Below are 17,315 nucleotides of genomic sequence, written 5' to 3'. Positions count from 1 at the left end.
CCGAGAAAAGCACAGCGAAGAAGGCTGCCTGATTTCAAGTGGCAGGGAGTTCCAAAGTGCGGCTTCTGCCACACTAAAAATGAAGTTCTTGCAAATGTGGAAGGAACTGCTATGCAGCAGTTGTAACAGGGCCAGATCCGTGGATCGAAGTGGTCGGGTGCACAGATGTGGGCAAGGAGATTTTGCTGTGCTTTAGTTATTGAACTCTCAGAAACCGATGTGAGCAGTTTTAGTTGTGGTTTCTTCATAAAAACCAGAGAGATGTGGTCTGTCACGCCAGAAGGGGGAGCGTCCTTCCCTCCGGAAATATGGTGCTTTTGGGGGGCTGTCTGAGGTGAGCTGGCTGAGTCACCAAAGTTTGCAAACTCTGCGGCCTTGGAAGCCAAGCCCCAAAACTCCCCTCGAGGAACTTAAGAGAACTCTGTGGGTGGGGGGTGTTTTTACTGTCTTTCTAGAGGAAATTTCTGACATTTTCTCCTTCTGACGGTTCTTTTTTCTGTTGGGTTTGAACGGCGCGCCGTCAGGGGCTGGCGTTAAATAGAAGGGTGTTCCCCTTCCAGTCCTGGGTGCTGAAATAGAGATGTATAATCCGGTCAGGACCCCTTTTAAGACTTTGTTTTTCCTGCAGTCGGTTAGTTTCAGCCTGGGCTATTCCACTGCAAACAGCAGGTAGAGGCTTTGCAGGAGCTAACCTAACACCCCCCCCTATAAGGTGGGGAAAGAGATTCCTGAGTCGTGTCGGTGGAGGGAGGGAATAATAATAATAATAATAATAATAATAATAATAATAATAATAATAATAATTTATTATTTATACCCCGCCCATCTGGCTGAGTTTCCCCAGCCACTCTGGGCAGCTTCCAATTGAGTGTTAAAAACAACACAGCATTAAATATTAAAAGCTTCCCTAAACAGGGCTGCCTTCAGATGTCTTTTAAAGATAAGATAGGTGCTTATTTCCTTCCCATCCGAAGGGAGGGCGTTCCACAGGGCAGGCGCCACTATTGAGAAGGCCCTCTGTTTGGTTCCCTGTAACCTCGCAATGAAGGAACCGCCAGAAGGCCCTCGGCGCTGGACCTCAGTGTCTTGGCTGAACGATGGGGATGGAGACGCTCCTTCAGGTATACAGGACCGAGGCCGTTTAGGGCTTTAAAGGTCAGCACCAACACTTTGAATTGTGCTCGGAAACGTACTGGGAGCCAATGCAGATCTCTCAGGACCGGTGTTATGTGGTCCCGGCAGCCACTCCCAGTCACCAGTCTAGCTGCTGCGTTCTGGATTAGTTGTAGTTTCCGGGTCACCTTCAAAGGTAGCCCCACGTAGAACGCATTGCAGTAGTCCAAGCGGGAGATAACTAGAGCATGTCCCACTCTGGCAAGACAGTCTGCAGGCAGGTAGGGTCTCAGCCTGCGTACCAGATGGAGCTGGTAGACAGGCGCCCTGGACACAGAATTAACCTGCGCCTCCCTGGACAGCTGTGAGTCCAAAATGACTCCCAGGCTGCGCACCTGGTCCTTCAGGGGCACAGTTACCCCATTCAGGACCAGGGAGTCTCCCACACCTGACCGCCCCTGTCCCCCAAAAACAGTACTTCTGTCTTGTCAGGATTCAGCCTCAATTTGTTGGCCGCCATCCATCCTCCAACCGCCTCCAGGCACTCACACAGGACCTTCACTGCCTTCACTGGTTCTGATTTAAAAGAGAGGTAGAGATGGGTGTTATTAACTCTTAAAGGAGCCCCCCCCCCCAGATTAATAAAGTTCAGGATCCTGCATCTACAATTTTGAAACTTGCTGCATGGGAAGCAAACTTTTAATTAAAAACCTCTCCTTTTACAGTGGCACCTCAGGTTACAAACACCTCGAGTCACAAAGACTTCGGGTTACAAACTCCACTAACGCGGAAGTAGTACCTCGGGTTAAGAACTTTACCTCAGGATGAGAACAGAAATCGTGCGCTGGCAGCGTGAGGCCCCATTAGCCAAAGTGGTACCTCAGGTTAAGAATGGTTTCAGGTTAAGAACGGACCTCCAGAACGAATTAAGTTCGTAACCAGAGATACCACTGTATTCTGATGAAAAATATGTGGCAGCAGAGATGTGTTTACCAGAGGATTTAACAGGCAGCTGGCCTGTCTTACCGCAAAATCATCCTCACAAGAAAATAAACCAAATTTTAAATGGGCAGAAAAGCCACGCTTGGCGAAAACTAAAGAGTCCTCTCCAACCCTATGATCTTACGACAGTGGGATCTGCAAGGCCCTGGGACTGGGTTAAGAGCGGCCTCCTCTCCATTTTTAATTTTATTTTTAGGATACACCCAGACTGTGACTTGCCCTGAGAATCTCACGGACTGCAAAAAGAACCTGTGCCGAGCCGACCACTACCTGAACGACGCGCACGTCACGCCCCGTTGCGAGGCTTGTAAGCAGTGCCTGCCAGGTATTTGCCCCCTGGCACCCCTTGCCCTTTGCAGCACACTGCCTTTTCGACTGGTGCCTGGGCTCGCCTCTTCCTGCACCAGCCCAGTTCCTCAAGTGTCAGAGTCCGTGGTAAAGACTTCAGCATGTTATAAGAAAAATACTGCTCCCTTTCCCTTATGGGGTACCTAAGAGCCCCATAAGACGCGGGTGGTGCTGTGAGTTAAACCAGAAGGTCGGCGGTTCGAATCCCCATGAGCTCCCGTTGCTCAGTCCCTGCTCCAGCCAACCTAGCAGTTCGAAAGCACCTCAAAGTGCAAGTAGATAAATAGGTACTGCTCCGGCGGAAAGGTAAACGGCGTTTCCATGCACTGCTCTGGTTCGCCAGAAGTGGCTTAGTCATGCTGGCCACATGATCCGGAAGTTGTACGCCGGCTCCCTCGGCCAATAAAGCGAGATGAGCACCGCAACCCTAGAGTCGGCCACGATTGGACCTAATGGTCAGGGGTCCCTTTAAGCCCATATAGAGTCCTTAAGTAGATTCTCTATCGGTAGGAGAAAACAACAGAGGCCAACCAGAGAATATTGAGAAGCAAAGCAGCTAGTAAGCCTGATCTTTATTCAACTGTTGCAACAGGGTGCTGCCCCCCCACGGGGGGGGGGAGGGACCCCAAGCCCTGTGCGTAAGCTGTAGATTGTAGTGACTGTAGAGTTGTCATGACTGTAGAGTTAGAAGGGACCCTAAGGACCATCTAGTCCAACCCCTCTGCAGTGCAGGAATCTCAGCTAAAGTATCTCTGACAGATGGCCATCTGATCTCTGTTTAAAAACCTCTAAGGAGAGTCCACCACCTTCCGAGGGAGATCGTTCCACGGCTGAACAGCTCTTACTGTCCGATAGGTTGCTTTTTCTGATGCCTAGAAAGTTTTTCCTGAGGTCAGTGGCGTAGCGTGGGTTGTCAGCACCCGGGGCAAGGCAAGTAATTTGCGCCCCCTAACACATGGATTTTAGCACTCAGCCAGGTAGGGGCAGAGAGCTGCGAGTGCAAGCGCGCCCCCCCCAGATGTTGCGCCCGGTGCGGCCAGCCCCCCCTGCACCCCCACACTACGCCACTGCCTGAGGTTAGACCGCCCTGATCTAGAATCTGGCTCCAAATCCTCATTTGGCCACAAAGCTTGCTGGGCAAGCCTCGTTCAGTCGCTACCTCTCAGCCTAACCTACCTTGCAGGGGCGTTGTGGACTAAAACAGCATCTGTTTGGGTCCTCTCCAACAGACCGCCACCTAGTAGAAAAACGTCCTTGCACCAACCATACCAACCGGGAGTGCCAATGCCAGCCTGGATGGTACTGTAAGGAGCCGTCGACGGGCACCTGTATTACCTGTGTCCCGCTGACCACTTGCAAGCCGGGCTCTGGGGTTAAGACCAAAGGTAGGTACTGTTGAAAGTGTATTGTACTGTTGAGAGTGTATTAACTTATGGTCTGTGTGTGTGGTTTGGGAGCTGCACGGTCAGGGGGAAAAGTGCTATCCAGGGCTGTAAAGACAGCGGAGAGAATAATTGGGTGCACTCTTCCCACCTTGGATCAAATCTACGCTTCCAGGTGCCATAAGAACCAGGTGTCATAAGATAGTGCCGGATAGTGCACACCCCAGAAATGATCTCTTTCAGCTTCTGCCTTCTGGAAGAAGGTACAGGGTTATAAAGACTAGGACTAGCCACCTGAGAAACAGTTTCTACCCAAATGTGATTTTGGTTTTAAACACAGTGTAAGGTAGTCTCTGTGGGAGTATATTGTATTTAATTATGGGGTATCAGAGTTTTTAGGGGGTTAACCAGGCTGGGATAGCAGGCTTGTTGGTTTTTGAATGTGTTACGGTAAAATCTGGGTGTGAGGCTGCTCCGCCACCCAGCTCGTCGGACTAAGTCCGCGGGTCCCTGCGGAGGAAAATGAGCTCAGCCGGAGACAGGAGCAAGCTGCAGAAGATCCAAGTTTATTGTGCAACAGGTTCAAGGCGAGACTGAACAGCGAGAAAGGGGTGACATTAACTTTTGAAACTTCCCTCCATGTCCCAGAATACAGTGCAAAATACATCCCAGTTACATCATGAATACATTAAGAAGAGGTTGGGTTACACAGGTTACATCATGAATACATTAAGAAGAGGTTAGGTTACATGGATTAACATATGGAGGAGGGAGGGGGAATATGCAGAGTTGGAGATAAGCGCAGATAAGCACATCCTGAGTACCAGTGATGTGAAGACAATGGTCCATGTACTGGCATTGCCCGTCGGAAAGGCTTGGCAGAGTGATTTGACAGGATTAGGGTCTTGATACCTTGCTTGAGGGATTATGGAGGACAGGGGAGGTGTCATGGAGTCCTAGAGAAATTGAGCAAATTGGCACGTTGAGTTTCTATGAATTTTATAGATTTTAGTCCCTTTTGACATTGACAATTGGAAATAAATGGATATATTGTAGCGAAGAAGAAGGTGAAGAAGACATGTCCCCCCCCCCGTATCAATTGTCTGATGTAGTTTTTTTCAATTTCGTTGTTCTGTATGGGACAATGACAATAAAGATTATCGTATCGTAAAGCAATTGAGACCCTGTCAGGATTTTGCTTTCGGGGGGAGACGCGTTCTGCCATTGGGCAGCAGGGGATATCCTGCCATATTTATTCTCATGTTATGAGCCCTTGGGTGGGATTTTCCCACCCTCATTATGCAATAACCCTCATTATGCAATGATAAAAATTAGGGATGCATTTCGACGATCAATGCCGATCTTTCAGCGAGATCTGCTATTTTCCAGGCAAGTGGCACAAAGGGAAACCCAGAGGCAGAGCATAGCCTTTGTGGCTAGTAGCCATCAACAGTTCTCTCCTCTATGGGTAAATGATTTGGGGTACTCCAATATCTCCTTTCAGCGAGACCTAATTTGTGTTTTCCACAAATGTTACGTAACAGAGCCTGCACACTATTTCCTTGCAATGTGTGTGTTCCAGTGTTCCTAAACAACAGCTGCTCCTTGGTGTCCTTCCTCAGAGTGACCTCAGTACAGTGGTACCTCAGGTTACATACGCTTCAGGTTACATACGCTTCAGGTTACAGACTCCGCTAACCCAGAAATAGTGCTTCAGGTTAAGAACGTTGCTTCAAGATGAGAACAGAAATTGTGCTCCGGCGGCGTGGCAGCAGCAGGAGGCCCCATTAGCTAAAGTGGTGCTTCAGGTTAAGAACAGTTTCAGGTTAAGAACGGACCTCCGGAACGAATTAAGGACATAACCAGCGGTACCACTGTACTAATTTATAGCCCGCTCATCTGACTGGGTTGCCCCAGCCACTCTGGGCGGCTTCCAACATACAGTGGTACCTCGGGATAAGTACTTAATTCATTCCGGAGGTCCATTTTTAACCTGAAACTGTACTTAACCTGAAGCACCACTTTAGCTAAGTGTAACCCGAGGTACCATTGTATATAGAAACACAATAAAACATTTTTTAAAAACTTCCCTATACAGGGCTGCATTCTGATGGTTCAGGGACGCGAGTGACACGGTGGTCTAAACAACTGAGCTTCTTGGGCTTGCCGATCGGAAGGTCGGCGGTTCGAATCCCCATGTCGGGGTGATAACTCCCTACCCTCCAACATTTCTCTGATGAAAGTAGCAGCATCCTAAGGAAATGTGGGATCAAATTAGAAACAGCGACTGCTTATGTAAATCCAGGACTGTCCCTAGAACAGGCTTCCTCAACCCCAGCCCTCCAGATGTTTTGAGACTACAATTCCCATTGTCCCTAACCACTGGTCCTGCTAGCTAGGGATAATGGAAGTTGTAGGCCAAAAACATCTGGAGGGCAGAGGTTGAGGAAGCCAGCCCTAGAAAACAGGGACACTGAGACTCCTTTTCAGTGCCTAAAAGCTCCTCTTTTGACTGCTCTAGGAAACTGGAGAGAGAGGCAGAAACAGGAACAGGTCTTTGGCCTCCTAGGACCCCTAACCGTGGCACCTCTGGTGGTGCTTGTTTTAAATTACAGTAAAAGGTAAAGGGACCCCTGACCATTAGGTCCAGTCGTGGCCAACTCTGGGGTTGTGGCGCTCATCTCGCTTTATTGGCCGAGGGAGCCGGTGTACAGCTCCGGGTCATGTGGCCAGCATGACTAAGCCGCTTCTGGCGAACCAGAGCAGCGCACGGAAACGCCGTTTACCTTCCCGCCGGAGTGGTACCTATTTATCTACTTGCACTTTGAGGTGCTTTCGAACTGCTAGGTTGGCAGGAGCAGGGACCGAGCAACGGGAGCTCACCCCGTCATGGGGCTTCGAACCGCTGATCTTCTGATCGGCAAGCCCTAGGCTCTGTGGTTTAACCCACAGTGCCACCCGCATCCCTAAATTACAGTAGTCTTTTGTCATTATTTTCATCAGGCACCCCTGACACAGATACCATCTGTGAAGAATGCCCTTCGGGTACTTTCTCTGATGAAGATTCCAGCACCCAAATCTGCAAGCCTCGCACCGAGTGAGTGATAACTTCCTCTGCAATACTGTATCTAGTGTGTACTTATAGAGCAGGCACCCCCAAACTTGGCCCCCCAGCTGTTTTGGGACTACAACTCCCATCATCCCTAGCTAACAGTGGTCAGGGATGATGGGAGTTGTAGTCCCAAAACAGTTGGAAGGCCGAGTTTGGGGGTGCCTGTTATAGAGGGTCCTATCCTGCAGATAAAAACTAAAACCCAGTGGACTACCTTACAGGGTCGTTTGTAAAACTTCTCTTGTTGTATTGGGTTTTTTTCCTCTCTTTTTTTTAACCATAATATTTACTGAGTTTCATACAAATATAACACATACTGTAAAACAAATGAAACAAAAATAAAAACAGAAATAGAACAAATAAAACGAGTAACAACAAAAGATATAAAACAAACACATAAACAATACAAATTAATTAATTAATGAAACTTCCAACCTCATAAACGTATTGCTTGACTTCCTGTAGTCCCTCCCATCTGAATTTCCTTGTAACTGAATGTAGCAGTTTTCCAATATCATTATTCAAAAATAATATTCCAATTATAGTCAAATTCCTTAATTTTTCTTAACATTCTAAGTCTCATTTATTTAATTAAATCCTAATTTACTTCTAGGCCTATTTAGTACTTTCAGGAAACTTCTAATTTTTAATGTTACAATATTTATTCAAATAGTCATTAAATTTCTTCCAATGTTCTTGATATTCCTCTTCTTTCTGGTCATGGATACTTCCAGTGAGGTCAGCTATTTCTATAAAGTCCATCATCTTCATCTGCCATTCTTCCACAGTTGGTAATTCTTGTGTTTTCCACTTCTTGGCTATTAAAATTTGAGCAGCAGTTGTGGCATACAAAAATACCTTTACATCTTTCTTGGGCAATTCCTTTTTTTAATAATTTTTTTTTTTTTTAAAAGGAATATTAGGTCTTGAATTGCCCAAGAAAGACGTAAAGGTATTTCTGTATGTCCTTTGATGCTATGGCCTGTCGGCTATGCAAATAAAGTCTATATCTATCTAATAATAATAATTTTTATTAATTTTAATATATAAATACATACCACAAAACTTCACCACTTATACAATCTTTTTTTTTTTTTTGGACTTCCATCAGCACCTCTGATGATCCACCGTTTTGACCACTTCTTATGCATTTCTTAAATTCATATTGCCTTTAATTATCTTAACTAACCATCCTCCCCTTTATCCATTTTTGCAATAGTTCCAATAATTCACCTCACAAAACTTCTTGCAAACCTACAAACATAGTCTAATCATCAGTTACTTTTCAAATAGTCTGTAAATTTACACCAGTCTTCTGTGAATTTCTGTCCCGCAGATTTCAAATCCTTCCTGTTAGTTTATCTAATTCTGCATAGTCCATTAATTTAATCCTCCATTCTTCTTTCGTCGGTAATTCTTCTTGCTTCCATTTTTGTGCCAATAATATTCTTGCTGCCGTCATTGCATATAAAAACCATAGCTGTCAGCTGTCCCTTATTTGGCGGGAAAGTCCCTTATCCCAGCGCCGTATCCCGCTGCTGTCCCTTATTGATGATGTCCCTTAAATTTCCTGGGTTTCAAAGGAAGCAGCTCCTCTCCCTCCCTCTCTGCCGGACAGGGAGGAGGGAGGCTCCAACTGGGTTGCTTGGCTGCGTTGCTCACCCAATAAGGAGTCTAAGAACGACTGGGGGGTGGAGCTTGCATGCCTTGTGCCGATCAAATCGGCTGCGTTGCCTGGGGACTCGCCTTTGCTCAGCGCTTCCCAGCGGAGAGGTGCCGGTGGTTTTCCTTGCTGCATCCCCTTTGCATGGTTGCTGCGCTGTGGGAACCACCGCTTGAGGCTTCGTTTGGCTGCTGGCTGGGCTTTCTGCCTTTGGCTCGGAGGGGCTCAGAAGTTGAACATACCTGTGTTCTGAAAACCCCTTATTTTGGCTGCTGATCCCTTATTTTTGAGGCTGCTGGTCCTTTATTTTCAAATCTGTCAGCTATGATAAAAACAGCTTACATTCTTTCCTGTTTATATCACTTCCTACATTGCCCAGCAAAAATGCTTCTGGTTTCTTTATAAATGTATATTTCAACATATTTTTCATCTCATTATATATCATTTCCCAGAAGTCCTTCACCTTGGGACAGGTCCACCACATGTGATAAAAGGGTTGTGTTTTTCTTTCCCTCCTTCTCACCCCCGCCACAGCTGTGCCAAGTTAAACAAGGTCCCTCTGGGCAAAGGGGCAACCACGCAGGACGAACGCTGCCTGGACCACTTGTCTGGGCAGTCAACGCCGCCGGAGGGCACAACTGCCACTCACCTGGACCCCTCGCCAGCTAGCGTCCTCAGCACAACAGTCAGTGAAGGCAGAGGCGGATTCAACTCCACCCACATCTTGCCTGTGAAGAAACCAAACAGAGGTTTGCAAATGGTGTTGTTTGGCGGGGAGATACGGGGACAAACCAAATGTTAGGCTTCATCTGCACTGTACATTTAAAGCTGTATCGTACCTCTTTAAGCAGTCATGACGCCCTCCCATCAGATGTCAAAGAAATAAACAACTACAGTGGTACCTCGGGTTACATATGCTTCAGGTTACATACGCTTCAGGTTACAGACTCCGCCAACCCAGAAATAGTGCTTCAGGTTAAGAACTTTGCTTCTGGATAAGAACAGAAATCGTGCTCCGGCGGCGCAGCAGCAGGAGGAGGCCCCATTAGGAAAAAGTGGTGCTTCAGGTTAAGAACAGTTTCAGGTTAAGAACGGACCTCCGGAACGAATTAAGTACTTAACCCGAGGTACCACTGTATTGGATTTTTAGAAGGCAGCCCTGTTTAGGGAAGCGTTTAATATTTGATGAATCATTGTATTTTAATATTCTGCTGGAAGCCGCCCAGAGTGGCTGGGGGAAACCCAGCCAGATGGGCGGTGTATAAATAATAAATTATTATTATTATTATTATTATTATTATTATTATTATTGGCTTCCACCCAAAGAATCCTGGGAAATCCCGTTTAAGGTGGTACAATGCAGCTTTAAAATTAAAGTGCCGATGGGGTCTGCGATTTCCACTCTTTCCTGAAAGCAAACTGCAAAAATGTCTGCTGCTTTTCTCTTTTCTGTGACTTTGTTTAGAACTGTGTTTTTGTGTTTCGAAAAGCTGAACTTCTGCACCGAGGAGATCCAGTCGCTAGGTTAAGAAAAGCACTGCTCAGTCACCCTTCCCTGTGAAGTACCAGGGCGAGTCACAGTGATTTCAAAGACACAATATTTAAAAACAGTTGGCAAGAAAGATCAGTGTGATCTGATCTGATCCCCTGGCTCCTGGGGAAAACCCTCGCACCCGGGTTCTGGACCAAGTAAAGTTTTCCTGACTGTCTCCCAAGGCAGCCCCACACGACAGTGCATTACTGTAGTCTAGCCTTCAGGAGTCAAGGGGCTGGAACGGCCAACTGCCTCAACTAAAAATCCCTCAAATCTATATCTATAGAGTAATCAAAGAGAAGAACAACTACCAGACTTTTAGAAGACATCTGAAGGCAGCCCTCTTTAGGGAAGCTTTTAATGTTTAACAGACTACTGTATTTTAATACTTTGTTGGAAGCCACGCAGAGTGGCTGGGGAAGCCCAGCCAGATGGGTGGGGTATAAATTATTATTATTATTATTATTATTATTATTATTATTATTATTATTATTATTGGTGCAGAAATTAATTCCTTCTGCTGCGCTTTCCAAAATGAACAGATCACAAGACATTACTCAGTTCTACAGTGCTTGCTTCTTTAAACCACCTTCCACATACAGTGGTACCTTGGGTTACAGACGCTTCAGGTTACAGACTCCTCTAACCCAGAAATAGTACCACGGGTTAAGAACTTTGCTTCAGGATGAGAACAGAAATCGTGCTCCGGCGGCGTGGCAGCAGCAGTAGGCTCCATTAGCTAAAGTGGTGCTTCAGGTTAAGAACAGTTTCAGGTTAAGAACGGACCTCTGGAACGAATTAAGTTCTTAACCCGAGGTACCACTGTATATTTCTTCCTCGCCCTTTCCTCTCATCCCTTGCCCATTCCTCTGTGTGTTTTTGGCTTTTCAGGGGAGAATGATTTTGCCTTCTTGGTTCCTGTCCTCCTTTCCGTGTTGGTCCTGTTTGCCGGCTTGTTGATGTTCTGGCAGAGGAGGTTTTGCAAGGTGTGGATCGTCCCCCGTGCAGCGAAGAGCGAGCTGACCTTCTTCCGTAGGAAATCTATGGTCAATCTTCAAGGTGCGGGTTGTTATAAGAGAGATATATATAATAACATATCACATTGTTAACAACCCAGAGGTGCGGTGACAGGGTATTAAAAGGGACCCCTGACCATTAGGTCCAGTTGTGACTGACTCTGGGGTTGCAGCGCTCATCTCGCTTTATTGGCCGAGGGAGCCGGTGTACAGCTTCCGGGTCATGTGGCCAGCAGGACTAAGGTTCTGGCGAACCAGAGCAACGCACAGAAATGCCGTTTACCTTCCCGCCAGAGCGGTACCTATTTATCTACTTGCACTTTGACGTGCTTTTGAACTGCTAGGTTGGCAGGAGCAGAGACCGAGCAACGGGAACTCACCCTGTCATGGGGATTCGAACCGCTGACCTTCTGATCGGCAAGTCCTAGGCTCTGTGGTTTAACCCACAGCGCCACCTGTGTCCCTTGACAGGGTATTATGTCATACCATATACAAACCAAACATGCAGTAAAAAGGAAAGAAAGAACGACAAACATTCCAATTTATAACTGAGCATCCAAGTCAGAAATGTAGGAAATAAAATCCCACCAGATCTCAAAAAAGTGTTCTGGATCCTGGATCCTTCAAACACTACCCCGCCCCCCCAGAAACATGCAGTTTACGTGTAATTTTTGCCGCAACGGCCAAAGTCCGTAAGTTCTTATTCCACACAGCTAAAAGATTAAATATAATAAACTCTGCTTATAGAGATGGGAGACACAGAGGCATATCAACAAATGAACCTGTTTGCATCAGGGGATGTCCTGAAGTAGAGGACCTTATGCATTATATCTTGCGCTGCCCCTTATATAATGAAGCAAGAGAAAAATTTGTAGCACCTATAACGACAAAGATCCCTGGCCAGAACCCCTCTGATATGATTTTAAATCTCCTTGCTGACACAGATAAGTATGTGACCTGGCGTGTAGCACTCTTTGCAGCTAGGAAAATTAGAGCTAATTATATAGCCAAGATAGCCACCAACTGTAAAGGAGATGAATTTATTTGACCCTACCTACATCAAGCTATAATTCTATCTTTATCACCAAAATCTGAATATAATTGCACATTGTATTAATTATCTTTATTTTTTAATATATTAGTGGCCATGTGATAATTTTAGCCTATAAATTTTATTGTTTAATGCTTTAACCTGTATATTGAGGTACTTTTATAGCTCTGTTTAGAGTAGGTAATGTCTTGATAATATAAATGTTTCAAGTTTTTTTGTATCAATCCAGTATATTTTCTTTCAATTGTTGAATGATTCTGTGTACATTGCGGCAGCCTTTGGCTATGTACAATAAAAGTGACTGACTGACACAGCCAAAAGCAGATTTATTGAGGTTTTCCATTGCTGGGCTTTTGAAATCCCAGGGGAAGCCAACGTCCATGTCAAAAGCTCTTTAGAGAGACAAGAGTTCATGTTGCCTGCCCACAAATTCAGTAAACGACGGAAGAGCTCTGGCCGAGTTGGGCTCTTGTCATGACTTCATTTCAACAGTAGGTGGCACAGTTCCCTTTGTTTTGGGTACCAGGTTGCAGCTTATAATGTTTCAGGTTCTCCCTGTCCTGGGAACTCAGTGTAGCCCATCATGCATTGCTTTGCATGAATATCAGAGGAACATAGGACGCCATAGGTCCATCTACCTCAGTATTGCCTGCACGGGCTGGCAGCTGCTCTCCAGGATTTCTGGCAAGGATCATCGCTAGCCCTACTTGGGGGTGCTGAGTCCAGAGGCTCTGTTTAAGCTCAGAGCCGTCAACAAACGTTCTCTATGGGTTTTCCTAATCCATATATTTTAATCTGTAGAGTTCATAAAAATTATAGTACTACTTGAAACGGTGTTTTTTTAAAGAATAAATTAAAAACAGATTAAATTACAGCAATAAATTAAAAACAGCAATAAATAAATACAGATTAAAGGACACATCAGCCTTCTACTTGTCTGGGTAAAGGAACCCTGAGCGTTAGGTTCAGTTGTGGCCGACTCTGGGGTTGCGGTGCTCATCTCGCTTTATTGGACGAGGGAGCCGGCGTACAGCTTCCAGGTCGTGTGGCCAGCATGACTAAGCCGCTTCTGGCGAACCAGAGCAGCGCACGGAAGCGCCGTTTACCTTCCCGCCGAAGCGATACCTATTTATCTAGTTGCACTTCGTGCTTTCGAACTGGTAGGTTGGCAGGAGCAGGGACCGAGCAACGGGAGCTCACTCCGTCATGGTGATTCAAACCGCCGACCTTCTGATCGGCAAGTCCTAGGCTCTGTGGTTTAACCCACAGCGCCACCCACGTCCGGGTAGGCTAGCCTAAATCGTAATGTTTTTGGCTGGTGCCCAAAAAAGTACAGTGATGGATCGTACTTGATGTCACTAAAAACATCATCTGCTAAGAACATTTTGTTTTGGTGAAAGCCTGTATCACGTAGAATGCTGGCAGGTGTTTTAATCTTCTTGCCACTGATTTTAATTAATTTTGAATAGTTGCTTTTACCTGCTTTTAACTGATAATTTCATGCTTTTATTCTATTTGTAAACCACTGATGGGATTTGGCTTGTTTTTTTGTTTTTGTTTTTTTACAATCACGTACACATTTCATGAAATATAAATGCATATAAATTTTATGAAATAAATAAAAAACAATCTCTCCTTCTTTAAAAAGATTTTGAAAGCCCGAGGCCATTAATTATCTTCTTTGGCAGAGACCTTTCCTAATTAAAGAATGACATGCTTTGTTTGTGCAGGGAGAGGGAAACCTTTTGGGATTGCCGTCTCCAGAAATTAATGCAGAAACATGAATGGCGAGAGATTTAATCCCTCCTCTCATTTTCTCTCTCTTTTTCAGCCTCTCACCCGGCGAAGATTTGCGAAGTAAGTATGATCCCTTGCCTTGCAACTCAGCATATCGAGGGGTTAAATGAAGCTTTCTGTTTCCAGCTGTTGCTATTAAAAAACTGTTCAGGAACCGCTGGAGCTAAGAAAAGGGGAGGGCAAGAAGTGCCATGGAAAGAGGAATGGCAGGCGAAACTGATGGACTTTGTGGAGATGGCAAAATTGACTGAAAAGATCCGAAACCAGGAAGATCAAGTATTTGAAAAGGACCAAAATAAATTCTTACTTTGTTTAAAAGATCACTGTAAAAATTTTAAGTCACTGGCAGAATTGTGAAGATACTTGTACAGTCATACCTCGGGTTACAGACACTTTAGGTTGTGTGATTTCGGGTTGTGCACTGCGCTGAACCCAGAAGTACTTGAACAGGTTACTTACAGGTTTCAGCGCACGCACAGAAGTGCTAAATCGTGCTTTGCGCATGTGCAGAAGCACCGAATCGCAACCCGCGCATGCGCAGACGTGGCGCTGCGGGTTGCAGACGTGTTTCCTGCACGGATCACGTTCGCAACCCGAGCGTCCACTGCAATGTGAAATTTTACTACATTTTACAGTGGTGCCCCGCAAGACGAACACCTCGCAAGACGGAAAACCCACTAGACGAAAGGGTTTTCCGTTTTGGAGGCGCTTCGCTAAACGAATTTCTCTATGGGGTTGCTTCACAAGACGAAAAAATCTTGCGAGTTCCCGCGGGTTTTTTCCGCTTTTTCCGCCCTTTTCCTAAGCGCTAAGCCGCTTAACAGCTGATCCGCTGATAAGCCGCTTCTCAGCTGATCGCTAAAAGCCAATAGACCGCTAATAGCGCTAATCCACTAAGCCGTCGATGGGCTTGCTTCGCAAGACGAAAAAACCGCTAGACGAAGAGAATCGCAGAACGGATTCTTTTCGTCTTGCGAGGCACCACTGTACTTGTGATTTATATTGCGTGGCGAGTTCCCACCCCACCAGGTGGAAATAATGACACATGACACAATTATTGTTAATGGGCTAAAAAAGGCCACAACTTTACTGGTTACAGGTGACGAGCGGTACAGTGGTACCTCGGTTTAAGAACTTAATTCGTTCTGGAGGTCTGTTCTTAACTTGAAACTGTTCTTAACCTGAAGCACCAATTTAGCTAATGGGACTTCCCGCTGCCACCGTGTCACCGGAGCTCGATTTCTGTTCTCATCCTGAAGCAAAGTTCTTAACCTGAGGTAATATTTCTGAGTTAGCGGAGTCTGTAACCTGAAGCGTCTGTAACCTGAAGTGTCTGTAACCCAAGATACCACTGTAGATAAATAGGTACCACTCCGGCGGGAAGGTAAACGACGTTTCCGTGCGCTGCTCTGGTTTGCCAGATGAGGCTTAGTCATGCTGGCCACATGACCCAGCTGTACGCCGGCTCCCTCGGCTAGTAAAGCGAGATGAGCGCCGCAACCCCAGAGTCGGTCACGACTGGACCTAATGGTTAGGGGTCCCTTTACCTTTTTTGCAGCCTAAATCTTGACGGTGGGGAAAGCCAGAGAGGGAGAACTGGGCAGTGAGAATAGATGGCTTGCCTTCCTGCACAGTGTAGACCCTTCACCCATTGATCTCCTGGTTTTCTGTCTTTGCAAGGAGAGGATCGATGGGCCAGACTCTGAAGAGCATGGATCAGGAGTGGGGGACCAGCTGAATCCCGAACCCCTCGCAGAAGCCCCTGACGGCGTCTCCGTCTTGGAAATGGAAAACACTCCTGTCCTTGATCCCGAAGGTGCTGAGCTGCTTCAGGTGGACGGAGGGGCATTTGTGGAGCCCCCCCTGCACAACCACACGAGTAACCACATCGGTGAGTCCGCCGTTGAGTTTGGTGGCCCTCACTGTCTCCTGTTGGAGTGAGTGCTCCATTACGGGTTGTATAACACAGTGATACCTTGGTTGTCGAACGGCTTGGCTCCTGAATAAATCCGTTCCCGAACGCCACAAACCCGGAAGCGTTCTGGTTTGCAAATTTTTTTGGAAGCCGAACTGCCAACATGGCTTCCACAGCTTCCGATTGAGTGCAGAAAGTTCCTGCAGCCAATCGGAAGCTGCACCTTGGTTTTCGAATGGTTCCGGGAGTCGACTCCCGGAATGGTTTAAATTTGACAACCAAGGTACAGTGGTACCTCGGGTTACATACGCTTCGGGTTACATACACTTAAGGTTACACACTGCTAACCCAGAAATAGTGCTTCAGGTTAAAAACTTTGCTTCAGGATAAGAACAGAAATTGGGCTCTAGCGGCGTGGCGGCAGCACGAGGCCCCATTAGCTAAAGTGGTGCTTCAGGTTAAGAAGAGTTTCAGGTTAAGAACGGACCTCCGGTACGAATTAAGTACTTAACCCGAGGTACCACTGTATTAAGGGACGCGGGCGGCACTGTGGGTTAAACCACAGAGCCTAGGACTTGCCGATCAGGTCGGCGGTTCGAATCCCCACGATGGGGTGAGCTCCTGTTGCTCGGTCCCTACTCCTGCCAACTTAGCAGTTCAAAAGCACATCATAGTGCAAGTAGATAAATAGGTACCGCTCCGGCGGGAAGGTAAACGGCGTTTCTGTGCGCTGTTCTGGTTCGCCAGAAGCGGCTTAGTCATGCTGGCCACATGACCCGGAAGCTGTACGCTGGCTCCCTCGGCCAATAAAGCGAGATGAGCACCGCAACCCCAGAGTCGGCCACGACTGGACCTAATGGTCAGGGGTCCCTTTACCTTTACTTCACTTTACCACTGTATTGGCGAAATTGACATACAAACTGCGAGACAAGGACAACTGTGACTTTAAAGAAGAACGGGAACTTTTTACAAACTACTTAAAAAAACAACAAAATGAACTGGACTTCTTGGCAGCTTTTGAATAAACATACACAAATTTATTGATTGTTAACATAATAGACAGATAATTGATTTACAATTTTACAATATGCAGAAAATAACATGTGTTGAAAGAGAGAGGAGCTGAGGGAAGTCTTGGGGGTGAGGGAGGGTTTTTCTTGGGGAGGGGGGGAAATGGGGGAGAATGAAGATGATATGTTTTGATAATTTGTTATGTTGAAATTCTTAATAAAAACTATTAAAAAAAAAAGTTCAACAACCAAGGTACCACTGCATATCCATTTTTTGCAAAAAGAACATTTTTTTTAAAATTAAGTGAGGAACGTTTTGAGCCCCCAACTGTTTTCCCCACCTGAAGCTATGCTTTATGTGTGACTGAGGGA

General features: G+C 46.1%; 2 protein-coding genes across 3 annotated transcripts in view; one reads left to right on the top strand and one right to left on the bottom strand.

Annotated features, from left to right (window-relative positions):
• LDLRAD2 (low density lipoprotein receptor class A domain containing 2) overlaps window positions 1–17,315 on the bottom strand; it is a 790,445-nt gene that overhangs the window by 759,192 nt on the left and 13,938 nt on the right. The gene's annotated exons all lie outside the window — the stretch shown is intronic.
• TNFRSF8 (TNF receptor superfamily member 8) overlaps window positions 1–17,315 on the top strand; it is a 35,181-nt gene that overhangs the window by 17,565 nt on the left and 301 nt on the right. The window contains exons 3-9 of the mRNA XM_079987071.1: window positions 2,312–2,440; window positions 3,693–3,848; window positions 6,849–6,942; window positions 9,155–9,369; window positions 11,046–11,213; window positions 14,053–14,078; window positions 15,699–15,909. Coding sequence (XP_079843197.1) covers window positions 2,312–2,440; window positions 3,693–3,848; window positions 6,849–6,942; window positions 9,155–9,369; window positions 11,046–11,213; window positions 14,053–14,078; window positions 15,699–15,909 — 999 coding nt within the window. The remainder of the gene's footprint in view (window positions 1–2,311; window positions 2,441–3,692; window positions 3,849–6,848; window positions 6,943–9,154; window positions 9,370–11,045; window positions 11,214–14,052; window positions 14,079–15,698; window positions 15,910–17,315) is intronic.

Source organism: Podarcis cretensis (assembly GCF_951804945.1).
Source record: "Podarcis cretensis genome assembly, chromosome: 8".
NCBI classification, from domain to species: Eukaryota; Metazoa; Chordata; class Lepidosauria; order Squamata; family Lacertidae; genus Podarcis; species Podarcis cretensis.
This window is presented reverse-complemented; position numbering and strand designations above follow the sequence as displayed.